At 42.8% G+C, this 27987-nt stretch overlaps 1 protein-coding gene across 1 annotated transcript; it reads left to right on the top strand.

Moving 5' to 3' along the window:
• Positions 1 to 236: 236 nt before the first annotated feature.
• LOC128741120 (protein pecanex) lies at positions 237 to 27493 on the top strand. Its single transcript, XM_053836699.1, has 12 exons — positions 237 to 906; positions 13122 to 13291; positions 13358 to 15603; positions 15666 to 17921; positions 17983 to 18143; positions 18217 to 18373; positions 19931 to 20173; positions 20238 to 20390; positions 20451 to 20644; positions 20708 to 21280; positions 21347 to 22876; positions 25895 to 27493. The coding sequence occupies exons 1-12, from the start codon at positions 754 to 756 to the stop codon at positions 26387 to 26389; spliced, it is 8331 nt and encodes a 2776-aa protein (XP_053692674.1). The 5' UTR covers positions 237 to 753; the 3' UTR covers positions 26390 to 27493.
• Positions 27494 to 27987: the final 494 nt, after the last annotated feature.

Genomic DNA, 27987 nt, shown 5'->3' with positions numbered 1-27987 from the left:
AGTTGTTTATTTACATGAACTCCTTACACACACAAAGTTTCATTAAATTCTGAGAGGGTCATCATACCAACCTCTGGCGGAGTTGGCGTGAAATCCGTCTTGTGCAAACAGTTGTTCAATATTTTTGACCGGCAATGTCCGAACGCATTAATTTGCGTTGGAATACGTCAAAGTAGCTGTCAAACAGCGAAAAGGGAAGAAAATCTTAAAAATTATTGAAGATGAAAGTAGTGTCGTTCGTAGAAATAAAATATCGTGTCTGATTTGTTCAAAGAAAATCGTTTTGAAAGGCAAAATTACGGGTGTATTTTATAGGTTGTAGTCGCCGGAATCGATTTCGGTTTAACAAGGGAAGAAATACGTTCCGTATTTTGTGAATTTGGATGATTAAAGTTACTCGTACCAGGCGAAAAGTTTTCACTGTTGCAGTACTCTGCATTATTACAAGTAGCGCTAGGTAAAGGCCCCTTCGAAGAAGTAAAGGCAACCCAGAAAATGATATAAAAATTTCTCATAAATCTGACTGCCGTGTGTCGAACAATTTATGCTGTTTCTGCTATTTAGTGAAATTTTTACGCGACAACCGAAGCATTTATGGGCATTCCGAGAAACGATCTTTGGGTGGTGAAAGGTCGCCTTCTGTGCACTGGTGACTGAAGGCCAGTGTTTTGAGAAAATTGCATTGCGTCGGCAGCAAGAGGTGACTAGCGTAGAAAGCAGCGTGAGAGTAAATTATGAAATGAGCCTTCGGCAATGGGATCGCAAACCTTGGAAATACTACGACAAGGAGTGCTGGCCAGCTTGACCGGTGGTTGGTTCTACGACGTCCATCAGAATGTATTCTGCAACGCGGTCCACTTGTACATCTGGCTGTTTTTGCTGTTCCTGCCATTCATCATTTACATGGTAAGTAAATTTGTCTCGCCTTTTGCTGGCCGCAGCAACAGTAGCAGCAGTGCGTCATTACCTACTGTTAGTCACCACCAGACACGGTAGTCAATCGACAAGAGAAAGGTTAAACATGTCGCGCAAATGTGCGTGAGATGCTGCTCGCAAGTTCCGTTACTTTATTGTTAATTTTCACTTTTTGGATCGGCTCCGGTTCTCGTCCGGTTTGACTTGAAAATTGCTCGCTAATGCGAAAACTCGTCCGTATTTACTGTTTAGCTTATTATTTTTACTTTATTGTGAATGAGTAAAGTGGCACAATTGCGAGCGTATTTCCTTGTTGGCATGCTGCGGATTGTGAGCGATTGCGTTTCTTAAGTGGAGGTTGTTTTTGAAAATTGTTTCATCAGCTGTGCGGTAATCAATTTGTATATATACTTTGGTCTTCACATTCGAGAAACGGACCTTCCAAGTGCAGTATGATTTACCATGTGTGGCTACGAGATGTAAAAATTTATTGAGTAATTAATTAGATACGATTTTTTGAATTCGAATAATGGCTTTTATTGCCTCGTATCCCATTTCACACGTTCGAGGCCTATGCAATTTAATTATTGTCTATTGTCATTTGTTTTGGCACCATTTCCGCTACCTTTGGCAAAATATAAACATCTGAACACGTTGAAATTGTTCACCTATTTCACGTCACGTAGTAATTTTTATTTATTCGACCTACTTGTAGAAAGAGAATTTCCTTTGAAACATGCTTAAAAACTTTTGACAACTTTTTAATAAATTTTTCAACAAAAAACTTTTAGTGTAATCCTGTTCGGGTGAATTATAATTTCAACAGCAATTTACTTTGTCACAGCATATACAGAAACGTCAACTAATCGAATTTTAAATCGAATACTACCAGCACGAATAGTTGAATCAATCTATTAGTAAAAGCAAAGCTCAACGATTAATCTGTAATTGAATCACTAAAAATTCTGTACACCACTAATTACATAACCATGAAAGTTAATAATAAAAAAATGACATTCGACTTCAGTGGAATATCGAGTAAGTCAACTCGCAGAAAAGATAATTGTTCGAAAAAGTTAAGTGATTGTCAGCTCTCGTGAAACGCTTTGAAATGTTAATTTTTTCCTTAACTTTTCTGAAATTTTGGATTCGTAGGTTCTTCCGAGCGTTCGTTTACATACGTGCGTTTTCCTTTCATGTTAATTTTTCGGGTTTTCGGTTCATTTTCATCTTTCTAGACATTGAGTTAGTACTTTAGGATTTTTGATATCATGCTGAAAACGTAAAGCGCAAACTCATGTTAATAGAAAAGGAAGGGACAGAAAATGCGCGTGAATACGTACTATCGAAACGTAACCTGCGGGATAACCAAAGCAAACAAGTTTTTTTGAAAAGTTACGCGAGATTCTATAAAAATTCTTTTATTTTCTCTCATTGAAACCTGCACATAGCATTCAACAATTGTTATGGTTGTTATTTTCTTTCTTTTGGTAAAAATAAAATCAATGACATAAGCCATTTGCTGCAGTTGATCGTCTATTATGATTGGCATATTTTCATAACTTTCTGAGAACAAAATTATTGCACCGCTAGCTTCCTACTAACGCCCTCAAATACTCTCTATTTGCCTTTGTGCGTTCATTCTATTATCAACTTGCAACGTTGTCTCAAAGTTCGGTACTTTATAAGCCTTCAGATTTCTATTTTTATTTGATTCATGAATCGTTTGGTAAGAATTAGTCGAAAGAATTGCATTGCCGAATCTTGATAGCTGTTATTCGCAAAGTTGTGTTAAACTACTTAACAGTCAGTAATATTCGGCCGGGCAGTCTTCAGAGAAAGAATCTTGGTCTACACCGCACCCCACATTTCAGTTAAACTTTCCAAATTCTTACAAATTGTTAACCTAATTGACACACTTAGCAAAATAGGGTTTATTTCTAATTCCCGTCGTAGTAAGTAAAACCATTCTAATTTTCATCATTTGTTGGATGGATTCAATGAATACTAAAAAAGTTCTTGTGCTGATTTGACTAAAACACTCTTACCTTCCGATCCGTGAACTTTGAAATCACTGAAAAGCGATTATTAAAGCATATTATTGAAATTACGCAACTGACTTTATTTCTTAAATTCGTCGTACCGTTTTAAAATCCGTCCTTCAAAATTTTTCATCGTCCGAACTAAAAATCCCAACAATGTTTACAAAGCTAACGTGCATGTATTTGTGTAGGATGGCATGATAAATGTTATTCTGCAAAATTTCTACAGGTCAGGCAAGTTTTCCTGGCTGTAGTATAACGACAATACCTTGCGTGAGTTATTTTCATTTATGAATGACGGAAATTAAAACGATTTGTCGAAATTTTCTTCTTCGTCGCACGAAAAAACGTAGGAAATTGGACTGGTAGGACTTCTTTAATGATAAAAAGCATTTAAATAGATCGTAGCTCACTTTGATTGATCGCGTATAAGAGACAACAGACTAAAATATTAGGGAATCACTAGTTTTGCATTATGTGTCATAATAATGCTGATATTTTTAATAATTTGTGTTGGATAGGACGGGAATAGGCAATTACGATGAAGCAGCAACATACCCTATGTATGCATGAAGTTATTAATTTGAGAATGTTTGAGAATTTTTGATAAAAAATATGCGGTACGCAGAATAAGAACAATTCGCAGAATTAGGTGTACTTAGAGTATATTGAATTTGTCCTGTTCATCGTATTAACTATTTTGCATATTATACATTTGCTCCCTCTACAAAAACAGTTAACATCATGACCTCGTAATACAGCGTGAGTAGTAATAACTGTCGATAAGACGCTTGCATCAAATTGTAATTGTAATTTGAGTGTATTGTAATTTTGAGTGTATTTCGTGCAAGGTGCAACCATAACATTTGTCTTGAATTAGTACGATTTTAATCCCTTAGCCTTAGTTACAATCGTAGTTTAAAAAGCGTTACAGCTGGCACGTACGACATCAGGAGCCATTTCATTCCAAATCTTGTCCAAACGTTGTTTCAACGTATCCCCAGTTAAACCTTTGGTACTTCCTAGTTTGCCTAGTATGTAACGTCGTAATAGATGTAATAGAATTCGAGCGGATTAAAATCGGGCGAAGAACCGGCCACTCTTTCGAAGAAATAGAATCTGGAAAATTGTCCTCACATTTCAACATCAGGTTCAATGAACAGCAATGAAATCTTCAAATTTTTCGAGAAACATCCCCATATCATCATCCTGGAAACATTTTGGAATCTTTGAACAGCCAGTTTGTCTCGAGGAATATTAGAAAGATGCGCTGCATATATCCGAACATTTTGTTGGTTGTGATGATGCTGCAGTAGGAAACTTTACAATGACAAACTTTGCTGCAGAACTTTACAATGACCGTGCCGCTTGAGCAGCTGCCAACATCTTTCGGTTCTTGAAACTTTCTGCTTTTCAGTCAAACTGTGCACCCGTTATGGAATCAATCGAAGATCATTTTTCAAAACATTTTTCATGGTTGACTGCGAAATTTTCAGTTCCTTGGCCATCTTCCGTCTAGACTGATCTGGTTTCCGTTGAATTCGCTTTCTTACTCGTTGATAGCCTTCGGTGTCCTTGCAGTGTGTTTACGGCCAGGCCTGGGGAGTATTTTTCAAGAACCGGTTTCCTTATGTCGCTCGATGGTACCAAGGATGAGTCGCAACGTAGCGCTTCGTGAAGTTTTCTCATTCGACTTGCCGTATATTAATGCTGATACCGTAATTGCTGCTGTCGGTAAACTGAAGTATTCGTTTCCAACTGTTTCTTCAATCGATCTGGAGTTCCGTAAGGCAGCAACCAGGGCCCGCTTCTTTACTCCATTTTTATTTAGGGTACGAGAGGGTATTTTCTGCAGGATTCTAATTTCAGCCTATTTGTCTTTATTTTCGCCATTAAAAATACTTTGCCGACATACAATTTTAATATGTTATAACTATTTTCTCAACATTGTAATTAATCTACTATTTTTTATTCAAAGAACGTCAAAACCACCTGTTCTTCCACTATTACTAGGCCATAGGCCGAAAAAATAGGTGCCATCGCTTAATGGGCTGAAAATACCCTCCCGTACCCTGCGACGTTTTGCTTTTGGTTGTTTCAAGCTGACGATACGAAAATCTTTCAAGTCATCACGTGGCAAAGCGATTATGGCGATCTGCAGGACCAACTGCTTAGCGTTAAGTATTGGCAAGTGCAACATTTTGTCGAAAGCGTGCGCTAATCGAATATAATTACATTATTCCCGGCCACAGTCTCTTCCATGTACAATGTATCAAAGATCTTGGAGTCCTATTAGATATCAGCATCTTTGGCTCAAGCAGCACGTCCCTCACAATCATGTGGAAGATTGTGATTGGACCGCTGGCACCTGATCAGCTCGTACAACCCGTGGTTCATGCGTCTACGCCACTCGTCGTTGTCCATCTTGCCGCAAAATTTATCGTTCAAATACACCAAGTATACGCCGATCCGCTTCTCTCAACGTCCATGACTCATGACCTTGGAGCATGTGCGATTTACTGATGATGGTTCCATTCCTTTGCACGCCTGCTCTTCTGGCGGTTGATTTTGATTTGTCAAGCGTCGTATGACATAGTTTTATTAGCTTGGTCGGAAAGCCGTGTTCGAGCATTATCTGCCATAATTCATTTCTGTTCACTGAATCGTACGCTGCCTTAAAATCCACAAACTGCTGGTGAGTCCGCAAGTTGTATTTCCGAAATTTGTCAAAGATTTGGCGCAAGGTGAACATTTGAGCTGCAGTTGATTTTCCTTCTCGAAAACCCCGATAGTCACTACAATCGAGTTGGTGTCCCTTCTTGGATATCAGGGAAATGAGACCATCAAGATAGAGTGACTATATACAGAGTGGCGACAAGTCATCCCAAATGTATGCAATGCGGGTTTTTCAAGGTTTTTCTTTCTTTTTCCTGCATGCGCGTTGGATAGGTCGTCTGCTCGATTGGAATGACACTGACAGATAATTATCATTCCAATTTTGACATTGTCGCCACTCTGTATATAGTCACTCTGCATCAAGCCAGTCTGACGGCCAGATTTTTTCGATTGTGACATGGATTGCTTTGTGTAGCTGCTCACTCTCCACTTTTAGAAGTTCGGCCGGAATTCCGTTCTTCCCAGCAGCCTTTCCGTTTTTAACCTTTTTTTATCACCTTTTTAACTTCAAATAGCGTGGATGGCTCCACAGCTTGACCGTTTATTTATTTTGTTTATTTATTTATTTGTACATCAACAGGCCTTGTGACCCAAATGATAATTTAACCTAAAAACTACGCGCTATTGAAAAAAAGCGATTTTTCAGCACGTTACGGCTGACGTCAAATTCGAAGCTGGAGTAAAAGCGGTTAAAGTGACGTTTGAGACCGGTAATCGTGCTGAAGCTGCTGTAGTTAGTCCGTCGATTCGGCACGTGTAAAAAGTGGCCATTGCGTAATGTACGACTCCGAACGTGAATATCAAGGTTTTGCAATATATACGGGCAATCCACCCGTGAGGTCAATAAATCGGAGACAATTGTTGCTCTATTTACATCGCGACGAACATGAAGGGGGTCTAGGTCGATGAGCCTACAGCGTTGTTCGTAGCTTGGCAGCTGGAAAGGGTTATTCCACGGAAGTTTCCGAAGAGCAAAACGAATGAATCTCCGCTGCACTGACTCGATTCGGCTAACTCCATTTTGACAGTATGGGCTCCAAACTGGAGCACAGTATTCTAGGTTGGAGCGGACTAATGCACAATAAAGAGCTTTCAAGCAGTAAACATCGTTGAAGTTCTTGCCGATGCGCATAATGAATCCGGGTTTCTGCAGGCTTTGTCCACGATGTACGCGATGTGCTGTTTGAATGTAAGTTTAGAGTCGAGCAGTATCCCCAGATCCTTGACGCAGTTTTCACGACGTAATGGCGTATTTGACAGCTTGTAGTCAAAAGCGAACGGGCTCAGCTTTCTGGAAAATGTGATGACTTCACACTTGTTGGGGTTAAGCAGCATTCGGTTGTCGACACACCATTTGTCAAAGGTCGATAGTTCCTTCTGAAGGACTGCGGCGTCGGATAGATTTTCGACTTTTGAGTATAACTTGAGGTCGTCAGCAAACAAGAGTCGCAGACCTTTAAGCAGGTAGTTGACGTCATTGAAGTAGATTAGGAATATTAAAGGACCAAGATGGCTGCCTTGTGGTATTCCAGAATGAGCAGTGAACGATCCAGAGAGACTGCCCTCAATGTTCACCTTTAAGTGGCGATCGGATAAGTATGACCGGAACCAACGCAGCAACGGACCACCTATGCCAAGTTTATCCAGTTTAGCAATAGCGATTTGGTGGTTCAATTTGTCGAAAGCTGCAGAAAGATCAGTGTAAATGACATCTGTTTGCGACCGAGCATCGAAACTATTTATCACGTAGGATGTGAGAGTCAAGAGATTGGTAGTCGTGGAGCGCTTAGGCATAAGACCATGTTGGTTATCAGAGATGTACGGTTTGAAAAATGCAAATACTGGTTCAAACAGGGCGAGCTCAAACAGTTTCGAAATTGAGTTTAGTGTAGAGATTCCTCGATAGTTAACTACGTTTTTCCTATTTCCCTTTTTATGCACAGGGAACATGTAGGCCGATTTCCATGCTGACCGTCTTCCTCAATTCGTATTATGTGTCTGATGCTTTCCCTATTACCTGTACTATTTAGAAGCTCTTCACACACTAAATTTTTTTATTGAACACCGTAATTTTTTGACGAAATTAGAGCTGCTAAACGCTCGGTAAAAAAATCTGTGATAGATATCAACGTTTTCGGATCCTCAGTATCGTTTGCCATCACCGAAATTTTTACCGAACGTTCAGGAGTTCTAATTTCGTCAAAAAATTACGGTGTTCGGTAAAAAAATTCAAGTGTTCAAAGTGCTCTTTCTATCTGGCAGCCACCACAGCCTCGTCAGTCAACAAGTTTCCATCCTTGTCGTTTCACATCACTGGCACCGAGATGCTCGTATTCGCCGTACTGTTGACTATTTTATAAAAACTCCTCGCGTCTTTCCTGGCAAAACAACCTTCTGCCTCACTGAGCACCTGCTCCTAGTACTCACGCTTACGTAGCCGATGGGCTCTTTTCTCTGCTACTCGTAGCTCTTTATATCGTTCCCTGTTTTGACGTGTGGCCGCAGTGAGCATGCGACTCCTAGCCACGTTCTTCTCATCTGCCGCTCTTTGGCACTTTTCGTCAAATTAGTCATTTCTTGGTCGGCTTGTTCCGGTACCCAGTACCTTAGTGGCTGTGCTTTTTAACACATCATGGACCCGCCGCCACTGCGCATCTGAAGTGTTTTCAAGCATCAAGCTTCTGCGCATATTCTGTGGTCACACCCTGAGCCAAAAGTCGCTGGATGTTCACATGTTGTTGCATGTTGCATGTCGCTGCATAGTTCTCTGTTCTTGTTACGCTTGACAACCTAGCGCGAATTTTACATACCACTATCAGAATGATCAGAGTCGATGTTAGGCCTCTGAAGGACCTGACATCTATGACGTTAGAAAAGTGTCGGCCATCAATCAAGACATGGTCGATTTGGGAGTACGTTTCACCATTCGGGTTTCTCCAGGTGTGCTTTCGAGTTTATCGGCGTGCAAAGGAGGTGCTACAGATTGCCATTCCTCTGGCTGCAGCGAAGTTTGTCAACCTCAGGCCTTCCGACCTGTGCATTCGTATTCCCAATGGCCTGAGGGTTATACTTATGATAAATAAGAGCCTATAGTTCTATACTGCTTTCGATAAGAAACATCAAAATGTCACGTAATTTTAGTGTCCTAAAATCCAATTCATTTAAGCTATAAGATCCAAAGTTTTCAAGACGCATTTGTGCTACTGCAGGACAGTTGCAAATTACGTAATATGGTGTACCGTAGTCGGATTCACATAAAGCACACTGAAACGATTCAGCTCACTTATTTTATCCAACATACCGCAATTGGTAAAGCAGGTTCCGGACCGAAAACTAACTTTTCTGCTCCAGAACTTGTTAGTTCATCAGCCCGTTCATACCAGTTATAGCCGATTATACCAGCCCAGTTGTATCAGAATGGCCAGGAATGTAAACCAGATAAACGGAATTCAGAATGCTTAATTCTTCTAATTGAGTGTGGCAGGCGAAGACTTCTTTAGATTTTGAGTTTTCCGCACATAGTGCTTTTATAGCGGCCTGGCTATCAGAACAGAAATAGATAACCTTGACTATCAGTTCTTTCTGAAATGCGAACTGTGGATGCACATGATTGCAAAGATTTCAGCTTGAAAAACGGTGCAGTAACTACCCAACGAATAGGATTCCTTCAATTCCAGCTCACGGCAGTAAACACCAGCACCCGCGCGACCTTCGTACAAGGAACCATCGGTATAACATACCACATAGTCGGAAATTTTCTTTTCCATGTAGCCTGATAACAACTCCTCCTAGGAGGAAAGTTACTAGAGAAAGTCCTATACGAAAAAGTACACATGAACGTTACATTGCTAGGAGCAAGAGCATACTTGTCCTCACCAACAATATCAGCAACAATATCAGTGCCTCTTGCTTCAATTAGAAGTGTAGAAGTTTTATATTGAAAGCAGTTTCTAAGGCGGCAGTAGGAGTTGTAATAAATGCTCCAGACATTGCCATTAAACACATCCTTTGAAGATGGTTTAGCTTTGTCTGGAAAGTCAAAACTTCCCCCCTCTGCTACCATACGAGATAACCATACGCCAGTATTGATCTGATAATAACCGTATACAACCAGTGATATGTATTCGGGTCTAATTCCCCAAGAGTTGCCAATTGCTCGTCTACGTCTTTCTTAATTCGAAAATCAATATTTGTGGACCAATCCAGCTTGGAGTTGGACCATTCAAGCTTGGAGTTGAGGATGAGATAGTTATCCGCAAAACCATATGACGGATAGGCTAGAACATTGAGTTTTCTCAGTAGACCATCCGCCACAAGGTTCCATAAAAGAGGCGAGAGAACGCCACCTTGTGGACATCCACAAACACTTTGCTTCCAAATTCTTGCTTGCCATAACGACGAAAAAAGCAATCGGTTACTAAGCATTTGTTCAACCCACTTTATGATTTTTGAAGCCACATTATGATACCGAGCAGCCTCCAAAATGGAAGCAAAACATACGCTATCAAACGCGCCTTCAATATCCAAAAAAGTTCCTAAGCAAGATTCCTTTCGTGAAAAAGCAATCTCAATTTTATTCACCAAGACATGTAATAAAGTGGTTGTAGACTTGCCACTTTGATAAGCATGTTGTGCTGCTGAATGAAGACTACTAAGCTACTAAGCTTGTTTCGCGGATGTGGTGGTCGACAATCCGCTCAAGTGATTTAAGCAAAAAAGACGTTAGACTGATTGGTCTAAAAGTTTTTGCTTGCTCATATGTCGCGCGTCCACCTTTAGGAATAAACTTAAGGGTTATTTTAGGTCGTTGAGTTGGGACGTACGCAATAGCAATACTGCGCACAAACATCATTTGAATCCTTTCTGCAGTAGAATAGGGTATATTCCATCTGTTCCAGTAGATTTGTATGGAGAAAAGCTGTTCACGGTCCACTCAATCGCTTCAGTCGTGACAGGTCTCCGAGCAAAAGCCCATGAGTCTATGTAACCTAAAACGATTTCTGGATCGTTTCGAACTTCAGGTTCCACACAGTCTGGAAAGTGACTGTAAAAGAGATATTCCACGATTTCATTGTCCTTCGTACTGTACATATTCGCTGTTCGAACTTTTATTGTTATTAACCTGATAATCTTTTGATTTTGACAGTATTTTATTTAGCCCAAGGTGAGTTAAAAGTCTCTCTTGACTAACCTTGATTTAGCCAACTTGCCTCGCCGAAGCTAGAAACGTTGAAAGCATGCAGGACATCGTGGAGCCTTTACATAGAATTTTTGGGTTTGCTTAAAGGGCTCCACGCCATCCCTACGATGTCTATTCCAGACTCTCGTGCATCGTTTCTTTAGTTCCGCGAGATGAGAGTTCCACCATGGTGTTCTTCTAGTCGTTTTATTAGTTCTTAGCGGGCAACCTCAAAAGCATCCGCAATAAAAGATGTTGTGACATCTATTATAGCCACATCCAATTCAATTGATGATACAATCGTCGGTTCGGAACCTTGAAGTTTTGTTGCGTTTCTGCTCAAAAAGCTGCCAGTCGGAAAATCTCAGATTGCGAATTGTTGCAACGTTCAAGGCGACACCCTAATGATCAAAATATATAAAGCAGTGATCAGATATTGGTGTCTCGTTCGAAACATGCCATTGTGCTAACTCATGACTGATCCTGTTAGAGCAGAGTGTTATATTATACACTTCCTCTCTACCTCTCGCATGAAACTTGACTATTGCCAATGTTGAGTATTTCAAGCTTGGTACTACTCAAATGTTCCATCAAATCATAGCCTTTCACAGTGATATCCGAGCTGCCCCGACTGATGTGTTGGGCATTGGCGTCACTGCTTACAATGAGCGGAAGCCCATTAGACCGGCAGTGTCTCACCACATTTCTGAAATCGTCACTGGGAGACGGTTCGTCATGTGGTAAGTATGCGAAACAGTAGACGTAGTGCCTATCGACATCATCCATGACGTGGTCTGCTATGACTGCACAAATATCTCGAGTAGTCAACTCAGAGATAAGGCATGCATTTATTGACCTATGCAACAATATGCATGCAAAAATCGGCCGTACCAGAACCCCGCATGATACAACAGATCCATGATGCTCTAACCATGTTTTCATACCTCCAGCCAATTAGTCAATGGCACGAAGTTACACTTAGGAATTAGGGGCCCAGGCCAGGTCCCGAGGTCTAATGTAGGTCTAACTTTAGAATTTGGAACTAACCACCCAAGAGGGTGCAACTGCAGAATGTGGACAGACTCAGTGCGCGTTTCTTTATTTATGCTAATCTCGCTAAAATAACTCTTAATCGGTCTGTTCACATCCCGCAGCCACGACAATTTTCATTCAATTTGTTCACAAGGTGCTTAAAATTTGTTCCAAAATATAGAAAAACTGTTTCCTGAAGCCGTAACCAATACGGTCCAGGACACTTCATATGACGACAAATAAACTAGTTTTGCAATTCCGAGATTGCAGATGTTGTATTTTAGTTCAATTCAGAAACTGATCCCAGTAGAGGTATTCAGAGCATTCTCGGACATGCTCAGATGTGGCCATTGACGTTTTGAACACTTTATAGGTCATTAATGGCCAAGTTTTACAATTCTAACTACTTAGAGGTGTCGCAATATGAGATTGTTAAGATTCAAGGTGCTTTTGCGGTCAATTTCTATATATTCCGGAACTCGCTTCGGCCATACCTTCGGAACTGTAGTACATCCCATCCAAATTCTTTTCAATAGCGTTCAATAGGTTATAAAACCTTTCGTTTAGTAATTGTTGCCGTCAAATCGGTCCAGGTAGGTAGGATTTCCAAAAAACAGATGTTCATATAACAGATCATTATATTTCCACTACTGACACTATAATGCGTTTATTTGTAATGTGAGACTGGCATAGTTTGGTATTTTTGTCAACATGTAGGAAAGAATCATAACGATACTGGAAGAATAAATGATTTAAAGATGCTTCCCAGGCTTACCTTAAAAGTGACGAAAAATTACATGGGACTGTCATGCGTTTATAGGCAGCCCAGTCTGTTCCGGCTAGTTCCGATAGTTTGTAAATCTGCTGCTTTCTTTATGCTTTGAGCTTCGAGCTTCGACCCATGTCTGATGATATTCCTAATCGACGATTGAGACACATTCTAATCTTTGGTCATTGTGCAGGATTCTGGCGAAGTCACTCTCTAACTAATTCATAGTTTAGGCCCAAACTGCAATTCACTAATCTGATAATCCAAGCAAACAGAAAGATCAATTGTTGAATTGTTGGAATCGGTTGAATGGTTTCAACCGGTTGAATGGCTCCAGATTCTTCTAAAACCCTAGAAGGTATTTTTAAATTTTATCAATTTTAATCTTAAAATCAGATCGTTGCATAATGCTCCGGTCCGGGTACATAGTATCCTGATTTCTGTATTGGTACTCAATCTGCACATTTATTTACAGCCATTCAATAACGTGTTTCAATCTCTCTTTCAGTATTTTCCCACCGCTGCAATAGTATGGAGTCTGTACTGCGTACTAATCGCAATCATCATCGGCTTCTTCAAGTTTCTCAACATGGCCCTCCACCGAATGTACGATAAGGCGAGGACCATGTCCGAAACGGATTTGAAGAAGCCTGTAAAAACTACACGTGAAACGTCCGGGTAAGGTTCAATTAATGCAAATTGAGTTTGATTGATTTTTTCTAATTTTCTATTTGCTACTTGCAGTGAAAATGATACCGGCATTGAGATGCAGATCCTTCGTACTACCGAGGTGGTGGAAACTCCTCCGGTTGATATGTCGTCTCGTACCTCGGTTGAGCGTCATAGCGATGAAATAAGCTGTGCCAACAGTGCTATGTCGATTGACTATCAGGAGCAAGTCGCCAGTACCATTGATCTAAAAGTGGACGTGCATAGGAAAAATAGTTCCGAATCCAGTGATAGCAATGGTACTGAAATGGCAACCGGGGGTAACCGGACGGCGGGCGGTGCCATGTTTTCCAAATCAAATGCACACAGTTCTTCAGTTCAAACACAGTCTGCCGATATTTGCAGCACGGCAACGCACAAACGATCCCTCAGTACGCCAAATGAAACGAAATCAAGCGAGATGGAAGTGGAAACCCGAACTGATTCGGTCCGACAAAAGGACTTGGTGGATGGTGACGAGGGCGCTGTAGGAGGCGAGACGACGAAAGACGGTGGTAAAAAGAGTGCCACCTTACGTAGGCATCAATACAAATCCAAACGAAAACAGCGTTTTATGAACAGTCAGCTACAGCGACAGATTTCTCTGGATTCGGAAAAAATTGGCATGGGTATTGATGCTGACGAGGAAGCACCCGGAGGAACGCAGCTTCAGAGGCACTTAAGCTCGGAAGATCAAAATAATAAATCAAACACGTCACTGTTCCATCATCACCATCATCATCATCATCTGTTAGCATTGCAGAATCTTGATCCCGATCTGTACATGGATCATAATTATACAAAATCTGCAGTCCAACTGGCGGTGGAGAATATTCCTGGAGAAACAACGAGTAAGATCTACCTGCTGCAACAGTCGACCCCCATACGCCGTGATTCGAATAGCACAATGTCTGCCCTACAGCTGCCAACTGTGGTAGGAAACTCGTACGGAGCGACCACCAGCAAAAATCGACGCCATTCCAACGTCAATGCAGGCGCTGCGGCCGGTGTCCGTCCTTTACCAAGATCATTAACCTCAGTGCGGCGAATTAAAAGTGCTGCACTGGAAACATGTAGCCCATCTTCGATCTCGAATTTAGCCCCCACCCATCCGAATAGCGTCGAAGTGATAGGAGGACAGACGCTAAGGAACCCCCAGCATACGGTTATTCCACCACCAAGTAAATGTCTCTCTCGAAACCCTCATCTCAATTTGTTCCCGAAAGCTAACGGAGAGACATCTATTGGCCTTATGGTGCTTTCCGCGGCGAACGCTAATGCGTCTAATGTGGAACCCGTTTATCCTATAGCCGAGCAAGCCGACGAAAGCACTCCGGTTAAAAATCAAACAGACAAAGTGGAAACATTTCAGCTGAATTCCGATTCAGATAATGGATGTGAAGATGACGACGATGACAACGAAGAGGATGATGATGATGAAGACGATGACGATGACGACGAGGAAGAAGACGATGATGAGGAAACAATCGATCGGCTTCAAGGAGTTGGTAGCGAAGATGAAAGTGTTCACACCATTCATACTCATATCCATCGACATCACCATCACCATCATCAGTATCCTGGTTCTCGGTCCGGTGCCATTAGCCGACAGGCCTCGTTGCAACACTCTCAGCAATCGAATCCTCCATCTCAGCAAATATCGCAAACATCACAGCTTGGCACAGAAACGGAACAAGGCGACGAACAGGATACCGAGTCCGATCTCGATCAACCAGCCCTTCAATCGACGGACTCCGATACCGAGAACAATGCAGGATCCAGATCTCCGCTGTTAGAACCACGCAGTAGACCTCCCTTAGTTATTGTTGAGGCGAAAAATCCAGCTTGCATTGCATCCAGCACAGTAGAAGCCGGTATTGCTGCACTCAAATATTCAAAATCAAGTGACAAAATGAAAAAATCTGTTGGGCCTACCATTGAAGACTCGCCCATCAAGCAGCAGGGTTTTGAAGAAAATGGTGGCCCTTCTTCGAGCGACTGGGAGCAGGCCAGTGCCAGTTCGAAAGATTTACTCATTACAAAAGAACGCTCCGGACAGCTGGGTATGAGCGAAGGAGTTATGACAAAATCCATCTCCGGCGTTGTTGATGATGCTACCAGTGGGAATATAGCTAACGGACAAAGTAAACAGTCGCCAGAGAAATGGTTGGAGTATAGCAGCTTCGAAGCTGTTCTGAACGATGACCGATCGAACGAGACCGATTTGCAGTCGAAGAAGGATAGCAGCAGAAAGGAGTTTGATAGGGAGAAAACGGGCGCTGGTGAGTACCATGAAACTGTTCCTATCTGTTGCGGTTCATTCAAATATTGTCGTATTTTTTAGTTACTTCCGAGGCAGCTGTCACTATTACCCGCAACCTGGGAGCGATTCCTAAGACGACAAACTCCAGTCGGTTCACCAATCGAAGACTGAGCGCTGAAGAAAACTACCCGAGCACCAGCAACAAGATCTACAACCGGACGCTTTCGCAGCGGCTGTCGGCGGAACGTATTCCGGAGAACGCAACCGCTGCTCCGTTGATTACGTTCCTGAACTACCATCCGGAAGTGCCGATACCCTCGATTTATCTGCCGGGAAATAGTTCTCTTTCCGAGCAGCATACGTCCAGTTTTACCTCTTTTAGAAGGCCTAACGCGTATGGTTCCGACCGAAACTATCGACAAATTCAGTGCCGATTGCGGATGTCTCGAAGTAAACATCCGGTGGTTTCCATGGAGCCGAACAGCATTGGATCTGGTGGCCAGAATGGACCAAATGGCGGTTTATTTCGAGATGACGATAATAACAATTATAGCTACTGTCTAGATTCGATGGACAATCCAACGACGTCTAGCAGTCGAAGCGTGGGCGGATCCAGTTCTACGTTCCATGATCAAACAGAGGTGCCTTTGAATTTATTTGTAGACGAACCCGAGCGATGGGTACATTTGATTGAGCGGTCAACTATTGAGGATGTCATCAAGGAGCGTATAGCAATGAGTCACCGCGTGGGCGCAATAGGAAGTGGTTTGGCTCATGCGTCCGGTGACAATAACTGTACCTCGATTAATTCGTCTGGGATCGATAAAGCGATGGCACCGACCGAGTATAGCTTGTCCAGTGCACAAAGTGCGATTGATGTCGTACCACGTTCGATGTTTGGTGAACCACAAATACGGCCAAAGCGCTACTATAAGCTAACGATTAACCTACTGTGCCTGAAGGAAGTCAGTATTTCCATGAACCGTCTGCAGTTGCTGGCACTATTCGACCGGGATACGAACTATCTCCAAGTGTGTCTTGCGGTCGTGCTTTGTATGTTAGTTTCCCTGCTGGGTGCAATGGTGCTTTATTTGAAGTTCTACGAAGATTTGTATGCATTTATTTTTTGTTTTGTTATTGCCGGAAGCCAGTACTCACTGCTAAAAAGCGTTCAACCGGATGCTGCCTCGCCGATCCACGGCTTCAACAAGACTGTCACGTATTCAAGACCGATTTATTTTTGCCTTTGCTCCTCTCTGCTGCTGACTGCACACCACATACTGAGGGATTATCAAACTGGAACGGATACCGTGGGTCCCAAAGCAGCGTTCTTCGGTTTTCAGATATCGATAATCGATTTTCTCCAGTACATTCAAAGTATCTTGTCGGTAGTGATACTTTTGTTTCCGTTTCTGTTTAGCTTGGGATTGTTTCCACAAATCAATACATTCGCGATGTATTTCTTGGAGCAGATTGATATGCACATTTTTGGGAGCAATGCGTCCTGCAGCTTACTGTCATCATTTCTGTCAGTCATGCGATCTATTCTGGCGTGCACTTTACTGTTTGGTCCAGCCTACGGTGGTCTGTCCGAAACCGGGACGCAACACGTCCTGTTTTCCATGTTTTGTGCGTTTCTTATCACCGTTTCCTATCATCTATCGCGGTGCACCAGCGATTTTACCTACATCTGGGCTGTTATAAAATCGAGCCTTATTGTTCATCCAGATTATGACGACAGCAGCAAAGAGGATTCCAAAATGTCGACCGATTCCGATGAAAACAAGATGTCTGCTGATAGTGGAGAACATCAACGATCGAGTGACGAAATGCATCCCAAAGATGTAGACGAGGAGGCTAATCGGGATTCTGTAAAGGAACTTGACGATCCTCTGCCAAAGAAGCTACAATCCACGGTCACTGTCCGACTTAAAAACGATGCAGTCGTTTGTGTCGTGTTATCGATTGTCATTTTCAGTTTGCACTGCAGCACGGTTTTTACTGTTTTACAGCCGGACATAAATTATGTGCTACACACCGGAGCGTGCATTCTTGGCTTTCTGATTCACTACATTATACCGCAGCTAAGAAAACATCTGCCGTGGTTGTGCATTGCAAAGCCAATACTGAAACCGAAGGAGTTTGGTCAGTTCGAAGTGCAAAATCTTTCGAAGATCATGTGGTTTGAAACTATGTACGTGGGATTGTGCTTCTTCGAGCGCAACATACTCTATCCGTTGATCTTCCTGAGTGCACTAACGGCGGACTCGGGTGCAATCGCTCAAAAGTTTGGTCTTACGCTAGGGACGACGTTCGTCGTTGTTAGTGGCTTGAAGTGTTAGTATTGCGTTGTGGATTGGTCTGTGGTCTATCCTCATGTTGTCGTTTTTCCTTCTAGGTGTTCGCAATGCGTACTCGGACGTGGGCAGCCAATACATCATACTGATCTTTACCGTACTGTTCTTCCGGATCGATTACAAACTCTCTAGTGAAACGTTTCTGATCGATTACTTTTTTGTGTCGATTCTGTACCGAAAAATTAGCGAATTTTTGTTAAAGGTATGTTTTTTTTGGAGCAATATTTTTCGTACAAACTAAACATTACCCTAACTCATATTTTCCTATTTTTCAGCTGCAATTTGTAGTCACCTACATAGCGCCGTGGCAGATAACCTGGGGCTCTGCATTCCATGCTTTTGCACAACCGTTCAGCGTGCCACACTCTGCAATGCTTTTCCTGCAAACTGCCATCAGTGCGCTCCTTTCAACTCCTTTGAATCCGTTTTTGGGTAAGTATACTACTCTATCAGATGAGGTTGGGACCATCCTGTATGGCTTAAAGTCATTTGGAGATTTCTGCGGGGACACTAGTGTCTGCCCATTTTGCCACTTCTGATAGCTTGATTGTATGACTTTACTCATTTTTTAACGGTAGAACAGCATGTGTAAAATTGAGAACGTGCATTTCCTCACCGTGGAACGTGGTAGTGCGCTAGGGAAGTAACTTGGGACCTTTGCGGTTCACAATCTTTTTATACTATGTTGCGTCTTTGCTTAACCTTGTTAATGCTACGAATTTAAAACGATTTTGCAGTGAGATTCTGGTATCGAAGATTGCTATCGTTTACAAGAACTGAAAATGTTTATTCATAAACTGTTGTCAACGCCATAATTGCTGATTGCCAGCGCCCCAAGAAATAAGCGACTTAGGAGTTCTAAAGGCTAAAAGGCCAATCATAGATTATTAATCTATTATTAGTAAAGCAAACTGATAACTAAGTTGAAGAATTCAACAACCCTCGCAATCTCAATCGTTACAGAGTTATTGAACATTATTAGTGTTCGATTCTGTTTGCCTTAAATTAGCTCTGGTACAAAAACTATATTAGCAAGCTCAATGCAGTTACTTTCATTCGAAAGCTGAAAAAATTTTGTACTGAAAATTGGTCTTAAACCTCCTACTTCATGAGATTAAATAACTTTTTAGAAGCACAAAGCTATGAAATAAGTGTTTCTCAAGCCATTTTTATTGAATGTCTCCTAAAAATGTGTGATAAAACTGATGGCTGTTATTCACCAATTTAAAACTCTGGTACCGTTCTCCAATTCGTCGTTGTATTTATGTTCGAATCCCGGCTGGGTGCAGCTGAAATTTGTAGGATCGTTGCACTAGCCCCGTAATTGACTCTAATAATCGGTTACGAAGTCTGGCGATAAAGAAGGGTCGAGTCTTAAAGACGTATATAGCCAAGGCTTTTTTGCTTACTGAAAATCCCTATAACGGAAAAGGAACAAAACATTTTTTTTCACATATCTCTCCTCGGCGGATCCTCCCTTCATAACCTCCAGATCTAGCCAAATTACAGCAAGGTCGTCCTACAATAGTACAACAACAATGGAGTTCAGTTCATCCCAAAAGAGCTCCTCAAAATTGTTCGCAGTTTCGTCCAATATGGAAGCATTGTGCAAGACTGAATTTACTTACTTACTGAGTTGGACTTACGTTTTATGACAAGGCCTGCATACCGTAATTCCTCAATATAACTCGGTCCGTGGCAGCTGGTCTTTGGTTCTGTGGGTACCCAGTGCTCGCCAGATCTGACTCCCCCTGGTCTTGTCACATCGCTCGCTGTGCCCCTCTTCATTTTGTTCCTTCCGGTTTCGATGCAAAATTCATTTTGAAAGAATAGTTTTTCGGAGTTTAGTGAAAGCGCTTAGTTTCTTGCCATAAGGGAATATCCGAAATAAAAACAATGCAGACAAAAAGAGAGTTGCCGAGCAAAATCGGGCACTAATGGAAATTAATTAGATTACCTGCTTCCTAATGCCTCTGTTCCGTTTCGCAGGAAGTGCCATATTCCTCACCTCGTACGTTCGGCCAATCAAATTCTGGGAGCGCGACTACAACACCCGCCGCATAGATCACTCCAACACCCGACTGAGCTCACAGTTGGAGCGTGACCTGGGAGCCGACGATAATAATCTGAATAGTATCTTCTACGAACATCTGACCCGATCGCTGCAGCATTCGCTGTGCGGTGATCTGCTGATGGGACGCTGGGGAAATGTCAGCCAAGGGGATTGCTTTGGTAAGTCTCATTCGCGATTTGGTTGTGCTGAGCAGTCTAAGTCTAAATGATCAATTGATTTTAGTCCTAGCTTCGGATTATCTTAATTGTTTAGTTCACATAATTGAACTCGGCAATGGACTTTGTACGTTTCAAATGCGAGGCTTAGAGTTCAGAGGAACTTACTGTCAGCAGCGTGAAGTAGAGGCTATATCGGAGGAAGTTGAGGAAAATATCGGTACGTTGCTCCGTCAATAATCTTGTTGAACAGAGTAAGGTAACTTCTTTTCTTCTGCAGGTTGCTGCTGCTGTACTGTAGGGCATTTGCCGAGAATGTTGAGTGCAAATGCCATGTTCACTACCCGATGGCTTGCGTGGCAGGTGATGGCCTCTAAATACGTCCTAGAGGGATACTCAATATCGGACAATTCGGCAACGGCTACGTTGCAGGTTTTCGAATTCAGAAAGGTGCTGATATCGTACTATGTGAAGGTATTATTTGACAACTTATTGGGTAGATTAAAGTCTAAGCGCAAGTTTATTCACAAATTTTAGAGTATAATCTATTACGCAATCCGTTCACCGAAACTCGTCAACTGGCTGCAGTCGCAAGCGATTGAGGAAGCACTGGAACATACCCTAGATCGGCAGTTTGTCGACTTGGATCCGGTGTTCAATCACAATCTGGATGATGATTACGATTTCCGGTCAGCCGGAATAACGCGAGCAAGTTTCTGGAACGTGTATGGCGAATGGATACAGTTTTGCTGTGAAAAGAAACGTCAACAAATGCAGGCTGCATTGAATGAAAAAAATACTCCGAAAAAGACAGCAGCTTCGACTTCGACTGCGGTGGGTGCTGCTACCGGAAACACCAGCAGTGCCAGTGGACCTCCTCTAGCAGCTACGTCGAATTCCATGCTAAACAATAGTACAACGAAAGCGAACGATGTTGTGGCTACCCCAACAGTAGCGATGAAAGAGCCGGAAGCAGAACAGAGTTCAAGCAGCGGAAACAAGCAACCTATGGAGCCAGAATCCAGTGCTTCGAATGGCGCTGCCATGTCAAGTTCGGTTAACAATTGTAACGTCACTCCCGGTACTTCTAGCCAGCCGTTCTTTAACTCGGTAAGTACCATGCTAACTTCATGTGTAAATTTCGAACTATAAACGTTCTTTTTTGCTTTATTTCAGGGTCGAGAGTCTCTTGTTACTTCACTGTGCATGGCATTGGCCTTACTTGCGCGTAGAACATTGGCTACCGCCAGCCACAGTTCATCGAGTGGGGTTGAGTTTTTTCTCCATGGATTGCATGCACTTTTCAAAGGTGATTTCCGTATAACTTCAACCCGAGACGAGTGGGTGTTTGCCGATATGGAATTGCTGCATGGAGTGGTTGCGCCGGCGGTACGGATGTCACTCAAACTGCACCAGGATCACTTTCTCTGCCCGGACGAATACGATGACTACGGAGCGCTGTTTAATGCGATCGACTACCACACCAAAGAGCTGGTCATTTCACATGAGGCAGATCCATTGTGGCGAAATGCAGTACTGAGGGGGACGCCCAATCTGCTTGCCTTGCGCCACGTAATGGACGACGGATCGGATGAGTATCGAGTTATAAGACTGAGTAAGCGATTCCTAAGCTTTCGCGTGATTAAGCTGAATCGCGAGTGTGTTCGAGGCCTATGGGCCGGGCAGCAGCAGGAACTGATTTATCTCCGCAATCGGAATCCCGAACGAGGTAGCATACAGAATGCAAAACAAGCGCTACGGAATATTATCAATTCGTCCTGCGATCAACCGATCGGTTATCCGATCTATGTGTCACCGCTGACAACGTCCTATGCGGAAACGAATCCGCAGCTTTGTAAAATTATCGGGGGTGAGATAACATTAGAAAAGTTGCAGCATTTGATAATAAACTGTTGGAACCGTGTAAGGCAGCGGTGTCGCGAGGGTTGCAGCAGTGGAAGTGCAATAATAGACAACGAAATGGGTGAACTTCAGGGAGTTTATCCTACACCGAACAATACTCTTTCAGGTACTGCTGGAACGTTATCCTATGGTAGTCAGAATATGTCCTTATCGGGAGCAGCTAATCGTGGAAGCCTTGCTAGCATTAATAAGCCCACCAGTTCCACTCTGTTGGCTGGTTTCTTAAATCGAGAGCGAGATTCGGAGCGAGACACGCTGCGGGATCGAGCCGGAGTAACGAAACGATGTAATCTGAGTAGCAGTAGTAAAGACCGAATTGATCGAGCTTTAGCTGCTAGTAAACGCGAATCCTTTAAGGAAGCACTTGCTACTGCTGGTGGCAGTGGGCTTGGTTTGGCCAGCTCCGGAGTTGTAGGCAGTACCAGTTCCGGTCTTAAACAGCAGGAGAGTGTAGAATCAACGTCCGGAAATGCGAGGAGCGTCAACTCGTCGTCGATTAACTTGAACATGCCGAACAGCGGTGCGGTTGGAATTGCTGGCGGCAGTTCCGTAATGTTTACGTTGTCTGCTCCCGTTGAGCAGTATGCAATTTTTGCGATGGACATGGACGCGACAGGGACGTCGAGCGAGAGGACCAGCGGCGAGCGGGGAGATAAAAATAATCTAGTGAAGGAGAAAGCACGCGGGAACGAGCTGGAAGAACAGCAGGTGCCATCACAGGCGGTCAATGCTCCACCGACGATTGGATTAAATCGAAAGGTCATCATCGTCGATGCTTTGCAGGTGAGTTTTACACTCCTATAAATATTAACTCATTTATTTACCATGTGCTGGCTAGCTTCCGATTTTGAGTAGGTACATACAGGTTCTCTAGAATTCAGTTTTAGGGACAGCTTTTTCAGTAAACAAGTATTTATTAACTACAGTCAAGTGAAATGAGCTTCAGAAGCGTTGTCTCATCTCTCGGAACTGTTATTTCCATCGTTATCGAGGGCTAAATACATGGAATTTCGGAATTCAAGGACGAAATTATCAGGAACAACCAACAGGTAGCAAAACTCGCCGACAAGGTCAACGCTGCAACCCCGATGCGGGTACCTGATCGCGATCGACCGCGTTGACACGGAGACACCCAATAAACTGGTTACCGGCACTAGACCTATCGAAAACCATAAAAAGCTGGTGGTCAGCTCCCCGTCTAAGTTATTTGAGGTGTATCTTCCGCGGTATTACCCCACCGTGACTATCCGATATCCTGGATAGTCTTGTACGAGACGGTCTACAAATTACGGATGCCGTTCGGGTTGACCTACGGTGAAAAAGGGGATCGACCTTCTAGCGCTCAACTTCGTTTCGTTCAAAGTTGGTTTGATGCTTGGCCACAAGGTATTGTATTCAGGGAATTTAGCGATGTTCGGGCGAATTCAGCAGTGTGGCTGCCTCCTATTGATCCTGCTCCTGCTAGTACTCCATCGGTTGGATCTCGCGCTAATTATGGCTCCGGTCCATTTAGGAATACCATAATTTGCGAAAAACCGACTGTACTGGGATACTCTTTGGCTCTGCCTGCCGACTCCTGCCACCCTAACGCTACATCCGTCTTCGGACAGCCTGTTATGTCATCAAATGACGTGACACTGGGATGCACCGTTGTTGGTATTATGGCCGCCCCTGATCCCCCCACCGCCCAGTTAGCTTCGAGGTACGATGCTGGTCTAACAAGCTAGTCGTCGAATGTTCGAATCTCGGCTAGGCGGTGCTTGCTAGTTAGAGTCAATAGGATCGTTGCACTGGCCCCGTAATTTTCCTGTACTCTAACAGCCGGCTGCGAAGTCTGTCGATAAAGAAGGGTAATGTCTAAAGACGGTATAAACCCATGGCTTTGCTTTTTGATCCCCCCACTATACTCGTTCCACCGTTGTCCCAAATTGGGGTGTGGGGAACGGGGCTTCCAAAATACTCTTCACGGCAAGTGCATATTCGCTAACTCTATTTCATTTACTGATCCGTACCGTGCTTCTAGTACTACGCAACTCGATGATCCATCGTCGATCTCTATCGAGCGAAACCCTACTGACGGTTCACTGACTGCTGGACTTCGGATATACTTCGGAATGTGACTACGACGTTGTAGTATTGACCGAAACCTCGCTGGACAGTTGCGGTTATTCCATGCAGCTTTTTGGTAATCTTTTTACCATCGTTTACCGTTGCGATCGAGATTATCGCAAAAGTAGCAAGACCCTTGATTGCTGTCTCCAGATATCTAATCAGCTATGTTGCTATCCGACGCGAATTTGTGATACACTTGGGCAACTTGAGCACTTGGGTTAAAATTTTAGTCCCTCCTCACTGCATATGTTTCAACGCTATCTAACTACCACCCGACTCGGCTAACCACCTAGCGTTTGACACTTCTGTCAGTCTAATGGAGCCGGTACAATCCGTGGATATCTCAGACGTTCCGCGTTTCGATTTCCGCAGAGCTGATTTTGAGTCACTGCGCGTTGCCCTTGCAATTTCTGGAGTTCTCCTCATCCTGCTGATGCCTTGGAATAGTTTAGTTATTTTACTTTTTCGGCGACAATCCGCTTATCGAATCCATGCCGAATTCAGAAGAAGTCTCCACATTTCTCGGTCTTGAGCTGCCGCTTTTCAGTCGCCCGTAATACCCGCTGATCTAGCAAGATAAACAAATACGTCGACCACTTCAAAAGAATCTCCATCTATTACCACCGTAGTTCCAACACCCGAAGGGCTACCACGCTCTCTACCAGCCATCATATATTTTGTGTTGGTAGAATTTATGATAAGCCCTATCCTCAAAATGCGTGTAAGCTTCTTCCACAGCTGTACGGTTAATACTGATGATATCGATGTCATCCGCGAACCCTAGAAGCATATGAGATTTTGTGATGAAGGTACTGCTTCTCTGCACGCCGGCCCTTCGATAGTCCGTCACATTGCTTCAACGTCACAAACTAGTCCTCATTTGCTATGCTGACGCTTGATTTTGAACCATCAAAGGTAACACGTATCAGCCTAATCAGTTTTGTTGGAAAACCATATTCAAGCATAATCTGCCACAACTCATTTCGTTTAATTGAATCGTACGCCGCCTTGAAGTCTATAAACAAACGGTGAGTCTGCAAGTTGAACTCCCGGAATTCATCGAGGATCTGCCTCAAGGTGAACATTTGGTCCGTCGGGCTCTCGAAACCCGCACTGGTATTCGCCAACAAAGGCTTCTTTCATCAGCTTCAGTCTACGAAACAGGATGCGGGAGAGAATTTTGTATGCAGAATTGAGGAGAGTAATGCCTCGATAATTGCTGCATTCGAGTTGATGGTTCTTTTTGAAAATAGAACATATGAAACCTTCCAACCAGTCCGTAGGTAAGTCCTCCTCAGTCCTTACCTTTACCTTTTATAACCTGATGGATTGCACAATACAGCCGTTCGCTCCCGACTTTCAAAAGTTCGGCGGGTAAGCCGTCCTTTTCAGCTGCTTTACCGTGTTTCAGACCTTTTGCTGTTTTTCTAACTTCGTCCAAAGTTGGTGGATCCACAGCTTGTCCATCATCCTCAATCGTTATCCCGTTTCTGTTGACAGCTTCATCTCGTTCACCAATCAACAGTACATCGAACTGTTTCCAATGCCTGGCCATTTCCAATCTTTCGGGCTCCTTTTCGTTGCATATAACAGGAGAATAGGTTAAATGAAATTTTTAAATAATAAACAATAAACCCAAATCGTTGTACCTGAATACCAAAATTGGTATATTTTCCTTTTATTTTTTAGATTTACGACTGCCTTGATTTGGGTCGCCGCATCGATGTCATCTGGCCGAACGAGCAGCTGCGAGCCTGCGGTGGACGGTCATCCTGGAAGGACTGGGTGCCGCAGGAGGGCATGGTCGGTAACGTAGTCCATTACTGGCAACCGAACCACCCGGATCATCACTTTCGTTCGAACGTGAACCGTACTATACTGCTGGTTAAAATCGGCGACCATTGTGTGCCGGTGGGCGATAAAGGTGTCAAGGAGTACAACACGGTCGGTTTGGCACCCGGTTCGGTAGCTTCATCATCAACATCGGGTCTTGGTATAATCGGCAAGCAGACATCGTCCGAGGCGACAACCGATTCGGCAGGTGAGGTATATCTTAGCAAACCCTCTGAATCAGAGCCAACAACGACACCGGATGGCTTGCAGTCGTCTACACCAAAGGTAAGCTCGTGCAGTGATGATGGTCATAATGTTGATCTGGATCCCTCTGACCCAACAGTAGTTTAGATGCTCGATTTTGCCAAGGTCGAAGTCGACAGTCGTTCGTTCTACGTTTTAGCTACCGCTATCAAGCTGTCATTTACGACGATTCAATAACTGTAACCGGTATAGTATGAAATTTCAAAATATTGACCAACTTTCTGCAAATTTCCAATCCTCCGTGGGACACAAAATCAAATACATTTCGCTACAATAGGTCGCCTTACGCCCCCTTTAATAGCACTAATCAGATGCCGAATTAAGTTCGAAACGGATCATTCTGTTAGATATTGTTCTGCCTTTTTTAAGTTCGACGGAACACGAATGTTTTTATGTGTTGTTCTTTTTTGTCTTTTACAAACTGCCTAATATTCGGCACTCTCTAGGGGAATGATCTTTAACGAATTAAAGTCTTATGGTAGGTAGTAAATTTAGTGGGTCAGCATCCAACAGCCAATGAAAGGCAACATTGTATATTCGGAATAGCGATGCTTAGCACAGTTCGGATCGTTGATAGTGAAAATTGGGGCAAGAGTTTTATTTTTGTATAGCTAGTATGTATCATTTTTGTAGAGTGGGGATGGATTTTAAATTAAAAGTAAAAAAAAAAACATGTAAAGTTTTATCGCAGAAACAAGCGTGTTTCATTACTAGACACTGTTTCCAAGAGCGAGTGGAAGAGAGTGAAATTCGAATGCGTGTCGAAGCTCCGGCGTGTAATGGCAAAGCGATAAAATCTACTGCAAAAGATGAAAATGTGATAACTAAAAGTAAGTAACTTTACCTATTCTAGATTTATTATTGAACAAAAAAAACTGAACACAACAAAAAGAGATCGTTAAATTATTCACGAAAAAATATGTTGAAGTGAAATGATAACAGAAGTTTAAAGTACCACAAATATATTATTAAGACGGTTTAACGACAGAAAACAAGCTATTACAAATCACTCTTGTAGTTAGATATATTAATTAATAAAAAAAACGGTTAGACAAAAGCAGTTATTTAAAACGAAGCAAAATATGCTTTGATTCTCGCTCTTATTTAATGGAGAACTAATAAACTAGAACAAACAACTTTTGAATCAGAGAAATAGGCTCATGTTAAGCTTTTACTTTCGATACAATAAATGAAGAGAATCGTTTTACAAACTGTACGCCGGGTAGTGGTTGATCCGAAATATTCTTACGGGGAAGTTCTGTTGTCAGAACGCCTGTTTTGAAACGTGATTTCAGGCGATTCTGAACCCGCTATTACCGCTGCGAAAAGTCATAGATAAAATACCAGCAAAAATGTTAAGGGAAAAATATCACAAGGAGGCAAAACCTTGCTAAGTTCGTAGTTTGACAAATTAGTAAGAGTTTAAAGACTAGTCTAGCTCGAGTGGATTTTTCTGTTACTTGAAGCACCATGGACTTTTATTAGACTTTCCAAAAAAGCAGTACCTAATTTTAAAAAACGACTTAGGGAAGGTGTGCCAGTTACGGCGATAGCACCAGTTATTGCTATAGTGTAACAAAACGTGAAAATATAAGGAAATGAAACATTTTCGGATGGTGAAATGCAACGTCTTACGACGAGGCCTGCGCAGTATAATTTCTCCATCTGTTTCGGTCCATGGCAAA

The sequence above is a fragment of the Sabethes cyaneus genome, chromosome 3 (assembly GCF_943734655.1).
Source record: "Sabethes cyaneus chromosome 3, idSabCyanKW18_F2, whole genome shotgun sequence".
Lineage (NCBI taxonomy): Eukaryota > Metazoa > Arthropoda > Insecta > Diptera > Culicidae > Sabethes > Sabethes cyaneus.
This window is presented reverse-complemented; position numbering and strand designations above follow the sequence as displayed.